A 9,421-nucleotide genomic window follows, 5' to 3' on the forward strand; every position below is an offset into this window, starting at 1 on the left:
TATAAAAATGTTGGCTAGGGGTGGTATCTCATCTGAAGGTTTGACGGGAAGGTTTATTTCCAAGCTTAATTACATGGATATTGGTGAAATTTGGTGCCTTGAGGGTTGTTGGTCTGAGGACCTCAGTTCTACATTGTCTGTTGCCCAGAGACTTCTCTCAGTTCCTTGCCAAATGGGTCTCTCCAATCTGGCTATTTGCTTCATCAAATCAAGAAAAAGAGTGCAGTCTTCTGGTTAAAAGCAAGTCACTAACGGGGAGGAAATTACACAAAGCCATAAATCCCAGTAGGCAAGAATCACTGGGGCCATCTTAAAAGCTGCCTCCACATTTCAGATTCTACCAACATAGAATGGCCTCCCTGGACTGTGTTCGATACCTCCTATTCTATGAAGTTAAAAAAAAAAACAAACAAAAAAAAAACTTGTGAAGGCTGTGGAAGAAATACTCAAGCCCAAGGACCTGTGCCAACCTCTGTCCCCAACATGGTTTTCTGCTTCCCTCCATCCCTTGCCTATCCCTTTATTTGTAAATTATCCTCCATGTGCAAGGCCTGGCCAGAAACTGCCTCCTCCTTGAAGTCTCCCCACAGCTCTAGAGCTCCAGGTGAAAGTCTCCCCAAGTCATGACCTTGAACACTTGGTTTAGAAGCATTGTGCTCACAGCTGCGGGTTCCATGTGTCACAAGCATAGCATGTTTATAAATAATTCTTATCTTCCCAGCTGCTCTTTGCAAGAATGATAAGCATTTTGAAGTTTGCAGAAATTCCATCAGGACATGGAAATGCTTCCCTGGATGTCCTTCAGTGGCTTAAGAGTGGGAAGTTCCATCAGGAACAAAGGAAGGAGAAAAAGAAGTCTTCTCAGAGTGCTTTCAGCAATAATTGGATCTTGGGGACATTGATTCAGAAATATAAAAAGTTTTCTGACTTCCTATGATTCCATTTCCAAACTTTTAATCACTCCAGGGAACACAGTGGTTCTAATTACAGTGCTGATTTCAATTTTCCTTCTACATGTGCTAGTTGTTCCTTTGGGTATTTTGCCTAAAACACAGAACCAAGGCAGTGTGGGGGAAACTGGCTTTCATCACTTCTTCAAATAAGAGGTGGATATCTCAGCTTGGGCTTTTCACACTGGTGTTGCTATTTCTGGCCCATGGCTGTCCCCAAAACATAGGGACCTTTTCTCAGTAGGCTCCTGATCAAGGTAAGTGAGAGTTCTTATAAGAGTAATCCTCAACCTTTTATTAACACAGCAATATTTTCAGCTTCTGGATTTTTCTCCCAAAGGGGTGAGGGCTTGAGAAGGGAAGAAGTGAAACAATTTCGGTGGTTTCACAAAGATTGAGGGCCATACGGATCTCCTTCTTCCTGGGTCAGAAAAGCCGAGATGGCAAGAAACCTATGAAACTTTTCAGTCTCATTTCATGAACTCACTAACTTCAGAGACACCTTGAGAAATGAGAGGGTCACATGGTTTCAAAGCCTCCTCTTGTCCAACTCCTGGGAGCACCATTCACATTGTGGCCATGGAAATGGCTGGAGTTGTCCTGGAGTTATGCTTCAGAGGATATCGTTTATGTTGTCTACAATATAAGTGGGGCCTCCTGGAGCTCTGTATCACTGTGGCTTGGAATGGAAGCGGCCTCATAGCCTGAGCAGCCCATACTTTCTGAGTCTCCCTTCCCTACTTCAAGAGTAGCTCTGCTTTGTATTTGAGGGTTCTGAATTTAAGAAAACAAAAGTTCTCTTTCATACCATCATTGCTCTCTTCTAGTCCCAATTCAGAAGAGGGTAACTTGAGGGTCAAAGAGAGGAAACAAGTTCTGAACTCTATATAGTAGGTTAGAAGGTTAAGCAGAATATAGCCCAAATTTGTGGCTTACGGCCGTATGACTTTCCACAAATTCAATGTGATCCTGGAAGGAAGCTAAATGAGAAAAACTGAGAAAGTTGCCTACTTGGTTCAATATAAAAAATTTTCTAATACTCCAGAGCTCTGCAAATAATGGAGCACACTGTTTGGTAATGTAGTGACCTCTTTATCATGTGAAGAGATAAAGCTGAAACTGAAAAGCCATGCTCCAGTGTGGTGCAGAGGATCTAGGATGGGAGTGAGGGTTGGGCTAGATTACCTGGGGAGCATAAGTAGTGGCAGGATATTAGTCTGGGTTATATATATATATATGCCTAAGAGACCTTTACGATGGAACGACCAGTTGCTATGATGCACACTGACCACCAGGGGGCAGACGCTCAGTGCAGGAGCTGCCCCCTGGTGGTCAGTGTGCTCCCACAACCAACCTCCTGTGGCCTGCCAACTTCCCACAGTACCTCCCCACAATGGCTCTGATCACTGGCCAGGCAGAGGGGCCCCACCTGTGCACAAATTTGTGCACCAGGCCTCTAGTATCTAATAAGCAGCTGAGCCAGAAGGCTCAAGGACTGTTAATATCCACTGATTCTTGTGTGGACACTCACCAGGAGGGAAGGTGACCCAGTAGAATGATAAATAAAAAAGCACCAAAGGAGCCTTTTGTAACTCCTATTCCCACCAATACCCTGAGTGCCCTTCCAGATGCTCTGGCCTCTCCTAAACCTCGTAGCTTCCCCTCCCTGCCAGACTGTGAGCCCATTTAAGCTTGGGCCATGGGCCACCCTTGTTGCTCATAGGAATTGTCATTCCTACATACTGGGTTATTAACAAGTGTTTTGATGGATGGCTGTTCAGACACAGACAAAAGGATGGATGGATGAATAGATGGATGGATGGAGAGCCCTGGAGATGGATGAGCAGCTCATGGTGTTGCCCATGAGAAAGGAGATCTTGGGAATGACAGGAGTATGTTTTCTGTGAGAATGATCTGGAGAAAAGAAATAAAGTGAGTATTCACAACTAATCATATCACTAGTACCTGGCACAGTGGAAGAACATGGAGCAAACCTAAAGTCATTTTTATGATCGAAGTTTAATGAGGTGAATTGGCATATAAGACAGGGAATCACTAAAATAAATGTGCTGTCTCTGTTTAAATGCATTAAATGATTAGAACCACCATTTGAAACATTGTAAATTTGATGTCTTATTGCTTCTTTTTCTTGGGGAGAAATAGAGACTGTGAACTCTCAGAACTGTTTCTAATCACTCAGCCTGACTGAACTCAAGACCAGATGTCCTATGTGAGGCAAAGAATGTTGAGTTTGGATTTCAGTATTTTCTTCAGTTGAAAGAGGAGACCTACCATGGAAAGTGCCAACTGGACAGCCTCTGTGACAGAGTTTATTCTCCTGGGCCTCTCTGCCCACCCAAAGCTGGAGAAGATGTTCTTTGTGCTCATCCTGTCAATGTACTTGGTGATCCTGCTGGGCAACGGGGTCCTCATCCTGGTGACCATCTCTGACTCCCACCTGCACACACCCATGTACTTCTTCCTGGGGAACCTCTCCTTCCTGGACATCTGCTACACCACCTCCTCAGTTCCCCTCATTCTTGACAGCTTCCTGACCCCCAGGAAAACCATCCCCTTCTCAGCCTGTGCTGTGCAGATGTTTCTCTCCTTTGCCATGGGAGCCACAGAGTGTGTGCTGCTGGGCATGATGGCGTTTGATCGCTATGTGGCCATCTGCAACCCCCTTAGATACCCTGTGGTCATGAGCAAGGCTGCCTATATGCCCATGGCTGCCAGCTCCTGGGCAGCTGGAAGTGCTGCCTCCATAGTTCAAACATCCCTTGCAATGAGGCTGCCCTTCTGTGGGAATAACATCATCAACCACTTCACCTGTGAGATCTTAGCTGTCCTGAAGTTGGCCTGTGCTGACATCTCCACTAATGTGATCAGCATGGGAGTGACAAATGTGATCTTCTTGGGGATCCCAGTTCTGTTCATATTTGTCTCCTACATCTTTATCCTCACCACTATCTTGAGGATCCCCTCAGCTGAGGGGAGGAGAAAGGCCTTCTCTACCTGCTCTGCCCACCTCACAGTTGTGGTCGTCTTCTATGGGACCATCCTCTTCATGTATGGGAAACCCAAATCCAAGGACCCTCTGGGGGCAGACAAACAGGACCTTTCAGACAAGCTCATTTCTCTCTTCTATGGGGTGGTGACCCCCATGCTCAACCCCATCATCTACAGCCTGAGGAACAAGGACGTGAAGACTGCTCTGAGGAACCTGGTGAGTCAGAAAATCTTCACCCAGTGATGTTTGGAGAACAGATGTCCCTGTAGTTCTGTTCCCCTTGGCTGCTTCCACCCACCAATCTCAAAAGAATGTGGCCCCCAAAGAAGACACATGTGAGCAGTGATGAACCTGGCTGAAGTGGCTCAGTTGGTTGAGCATCATCCTGTCCACCAATGGGTTGCCACTTTGATTTCAAGTCAGAGCCATGCCTGGGTTGTGGGTTTGGTCCCAGTTGGGGCACTTGCGGAGGGCAGCTGATTGATGTTACTCTCTCACCCCGCCCCCTCTCTCCTTCTTCCCGCCCTCCCTCTCTTCCACTCTATCTAAAAGCAATAGAAAAATATCCTCAGGTGATGATTAAAAAATAAAATGACCAGAAAATCAAATGACACATAAAATGGAAAATTTTATGGGACCTATTTTTTTAAATGTAAAACCTGATGGGAGAGTGACTTGAGGGAATGGAGGTTGAATGCTGCTAAACACACACACACACACACACACACACACACACACACACACACACAAATACTTAGTGAATTTTCTGATTCTCTACTGGGAACATCTGAACTCACCTTTGTGAGTAGGTTGCTCCATTTTGGGGAGAAAAACAGTTTAATGTACCTTGGTGTTACATAAAGATAAAAAATCCTACTCGGGAGACAGTGTGGGCAAAACTTCATGACATCTATAATAATAAAAGCATAATATGCTAATTAGACCAGACATCCTTCTGGAAGTCCTTCCCTCTGGACAAAGCCGCAGCGGGCAGGGGCCGAGGCAGAGGCGGCTGCTGCAGTGGCGGGGGGCCAAGGCCCTTGCACAAATTTCGTGCATCGGGCCTCTAGTAACAGTATAAAAACCTGTCTTCATTGTAGGTGAAATGGCACATTTTCAAATTTTATTTTTCTTGAAGGCAGGGCTAACATTGGAGATGAGAATGAAGTTGGTCTTCTTCCTTTCCCTGAGACTCAAAGGAGTTAGAACCATGGAGATTCCATGTCAGGCATTTCCTTTGAGGGCAAGTAAGCCAGACCCTGTAACACAGGTGTGGAGGGTCTTAGCTTGGGAGCACTCATAGCTGAAATCCATTAATTCCATCCAGTTTTACGGTTAATTTTCCTGCCCTCAGTAAGTCTTGTTCAAGTACATAGTCTGGCTCTGTAGCCTGGAGAGTTAAAGGATGGACCTATTGGAGGGAGCAGAGCAGGGGGCCACTGCCGTCTGAGAGAAGCCAGAATCAGAATGGTAAGGCGTGACCAGATTAAGGCACCTGACAAGAGGTCCAGAAGTAAAATGTGTGAGGCTCTCAATCAGTAGAGGAACTAAAAAGGGCAAGCTATTGCCGGGCAACGAGCTTTGAATATCTTTTTCCTTAAAGCAATTGGATGTCCATTTTTTTCCTGAGAATCAAGACTTTCTAATGAAGAAAAAGAAAAAGCTTCTTGCCTGCCTTGCTTGGGTGCCCGGGATTCCTCCTGCCTAAGACATGGCCAGCAACTCTCTTTGGCCCCATGGTGCTTTCCTGCGCATACTGGGCAGAAACACGGACACCAGTCACTGCCTGTGTGACCCCTTCCACAGTCTCAGGCTGTATGAGTGAGCACATGGGGCATGTTGCTGTTTCACCATCTCAAAGACAGTGTTATCTGTGCCACCCTGGTGCGAACTTTTCTTCCCTTATTGAGCATGGAGTCGTTCCATGCACTTTTTAGCTCACTATAGAGAGGATGACACTAACTCGGGAATTAATTCCAATCTTTATAAGTCAAGAATTGACTTAAAAATGAAACATACCACCTGGTTGAGCATCGACCTATGAAACCAGGAGGTCACAGTTTGATTCCTGGTCAGGGCACATGCCCGGGTTGCAGGCTCGATCCCTAGTGTAGGACATGCAGGAGGTAACCGAGCAATTATTCTCTTATCATTAATGTTTCTATCTCTCCCTCTCCCTTCCTCTCTGAAATCAATAAAAATATATTTTTTTAAATGAAACATAACTGAAGAGCAAAATTTCTTTTCAATAACTTTATTTCACTAGTTTTGACTTGGAGAACTGCCTAATTCCCACCCAGATCTTTCTATACGACAGAAGGACGTGTTTACTGACAGCAAACAGCCTTCAGCTCTCAGTCATCGTCAGGAATTACTAAAGAGGGCTCTTAAGTAAAAAGAGCTGATTCGCCCAACATCATGCCCCCTTCCTCAGAGCAGCCCATATCCAAAGACCAATTAATGAGGGATATAAATGTCTTGCTCCCACTGGGACAATTCTGTAGCGCCAGCCCGGTTCCATGGGGTTGGCCAAAGCCTTTGTTGAAACTGCATCACCGCCCAACTTCTCCCTCTGCCCAATCCTGCTTCCTGATCCTCCCTCCCACCAATGTTGATCTCAAGAGTGCTTTCTAATGAACCTCCTGCACTCCAATCTCCATCTCAGAGTTTGCTTCCCGGCAAAGTCAAACTGTGACACCATGCAAACTCCAATGCTCAGGGAACACATGTTCTCTTTTCATAATCTGTGAACACTGGAAATACTTAGCGAAAATCATGCAGGATAGTTGGGTGAGGCAGTCTAGTGTAGTGTTAGCATCAGAAGTTTTGGAACCAGACCTTGGTTAAATTCCAGCTCCCCTTTATCATGCTTGTAACCTTCGTTTGTTTTATATTGTAGATAACTTTCTCTGGAATCTGCCCTCGCCCTGCCCACTAGTTCAATATTTCCCATTCTCTTTCTTGGCACGAAATACATAGAAAATAATGGGATTTGAATGGCGCCCTGGGGGTAAGTGGATGAGTCTATTCATGGGTGAAGGCAATTCACCTGGGGGCTTAGGTCACTACATGTCCTACTCAGTGACCCTGGAGGGAGGGGGGGGGCGGCACTGAGCTTGGGATATCTGGAGCCTGTAGCATACCAGCTAGAAAGCCTACCAAAGGCAGAATGTCTTCTCCCTTAGCACCTGATTAAAGGACAGTCATGTCCCTTCTCCTGACCACAGATGGTTAGACTCTTGACCAAAATTTGGCTAACCATATTCTTCTCTCCAAGGAACTTGGGATTTGGATATAGAGACCCTTGTTAGTTGGCATAAGGCTGGGGAGTGAACACACAACCTTGGCATATTGGGATGATGCTCTAACCAACTGAGCTACCCGGTCGGGGTGGCACTGGGCTCTTAAACTGAGAGACCACATAAACCCAGGACTGATGTGGCCATGGGCCTTGTAAGACAGAGAAAGCTGGTCAGCAGAAAGGGATGTCAAATCAAGTGCATAAAGAGAACTAACCCACGAGAAAACAGAAATAGAAGCTGCAATACATGAGCTAAGACTTGAAGGCATTTTTTCTTTCATTTTATGAGAAAATTAAAACTTATAGAAAAGTGGAGAGAATAATAAAATGAACCCATAGGTATTAATCTCTCAAATTCAACAATGATCAGTTCATGGCCAATCCTGTTCACCCATACCTCCATGGATTACTTCTCCTTCTCCTGAGTTATTTTGAAACAAACCCCAGATTATTATAGCATTTGTAGTGCAGCCTAGGTATCTGGGGTCAGGGGCCCCCTAGGTTTTAAAATCATGCTTCCCTACCATTTATACTGTATGTTTGTTCATTTACTTATAAAATGTATAGATGTTTTACTGTACCAACATGTTATGCACACTCTACAATGTTTACAAAAAAATAGAAATTAAAATAGATAACAAGAGCTAATATGGGGCAAAGAATAAAACAGGGGTAGGTCAAAAATTCATTTATTAATTTAGCCAGTGACTATTCATTAAGTTGCTGCAAGCCAGGTCCTACTTTTTTGCTTAGGATACATCTGTGGACAAAACAGGGAAAAACCCTGCCTCTGTGAAACTTACATTCTAGCAGAAGGGAAACAGACAAGAAACAATAACTAAAACAAATAACAAAGCAAAAGAGGATGTTGGAAACTGCATGGAATCAGGACTGAGGTGTAAAGGAGGGCTGAGCACATGCGTCCAGTTTTGCTCCTTTCTGAAACCCACGAAAATGACAATAAAGTGTTTTTTGTTTTATTGTTGCAATGACAAAATGTATAAGGTGAAGGAGAAGAAGGAGACATCAGAGTGATAACAGTTGGAAGGCTGGAAAAATGGCTGGATGAGTAGTCATTTCCATAGTAGATTTGTTAGAACCAAATCCTAAGCCACAAACTAGCAGGGCTGAGCAACAACCAGATTTCTAGCACAAGAGAAGCCATCATACCAGGTACCTTTGGAACCAGGAAGAAGGGGGTACAACTAAGAGAAGAAGAATTCGATTAAAAACATATTTAAAAACACAGTCCCTACAACCCCTCCCCCATTCTATGACACTGGTCAACTGTCCCTTATCTGCCCCAGCAAAAGGTTTATTCTCTGCAGAGTATAAAACAATGGCTTTCTGCACTGAGGGACAGCAAGCACAGTTGAGAGCATGGGTCCTGTATCATTCCGGGGAGGAAAAACTATCATTACAAAGGATCAAGAATTAGAATAGCTTCTGATTTTTGCACCAGTAGTAACTTCAAATTCAGAAGGAAGATGATTTCCAGTAAGTTCCTAGAATTCCATACCACACAGTGATGATTAATTTTATGTGTCAACTTGACTGGGCCATGAGGTACCCAGATCTTTGGGCAAACATCATGTTGGGTGTGCCTGTGAGGGTGATGAACACTTGCATTGACAGACTGAGTGAAGCAGATTGCCCTACCCGGCGTGGGTGGGCCTCATCCATCAGCTGGAGGCCTGAGTAGAACAAAAAGACTAAGAGAGAACTCCTGCCTCCTGACTGCCTTTGAGCTGAGACATTGGTTCTCTCTCTGACATTCTTTCCTGCACTTGCCTTATCTTGATCATGCACCGATAGAAGTCCCTCTTCTCTCTCCATGCCTTGCTGCTTGGGTTAGCTGAGGACACTCATTTCACCCCACATAAATATTCTACTTCGGCCTTTTCCTAAGAGTAGGAAATGAGCCATAGTAAGAGCTTAGAAGCAGAAAACACAGCAACCACTTCCTCTGATGGTATTTCTGTCAGGTGACTGGTACCTGACCACACTACAGCCGTGCCCGACTTCTTAGAAGGGACTAAAACTCTAAGGTTATATTCTCAGGTGAGTCTTCCCCCAGATAGTGGCAAGTTTTTCCTTTACATAAAAAGCTAAGTTTTACCAATGGACTCAGACACTGAGGTGGTGGGGGCTTGCCCGGGT

The 9,421-nt window shown here is 44.8% G+C and overlaps 1 protein-coding gene across 1 annotated transcript; it reads left to right on the plus strand.

Moving 5' to 3' along the window:
* Positions 1–3,243: 3,243 nt before the first annotated feature.
* On the plus strand, positions 3,244–4,203 carry LOC102257071 (olfactory receptor 2S2). Its single transcript, XM_005884027.1, has one exon. It carries the CDS (start codon positions 3,244–3,246, stop codon positions 4,201–4,203), a length of 960 nt encoding a protein of 319 aa, XP_005884089.1.
* The last annotated feature ends 5,218 nt before the right edge of the window (positions 4,204–9,421 follow it).

The sequence above is a fragment of the Myotis brandtii genome, unplaced genomic scaffold (genome assembly GCF_000412655.1).
Source record: "Myotis brandtii unplaced genomic scaffold, ASM41265v1 scaffold806, whole genome shotgun sequence".
NCBI lineage: Eukaryota > Metazoa > Chordata > Mammalia > Chiroptera > Vespertilionidae > Myotis > Myotis brandtii.

Excerpts from the sequence above, each read along its gene's own strand:
- LOC102257071 (XM_005884027.1), top strand. The coding sequence starts at position 3,244 with ATGGAAAGTGCCAACTGGACAGCCTCTGTGACAGAGTTTATTCTCCTG.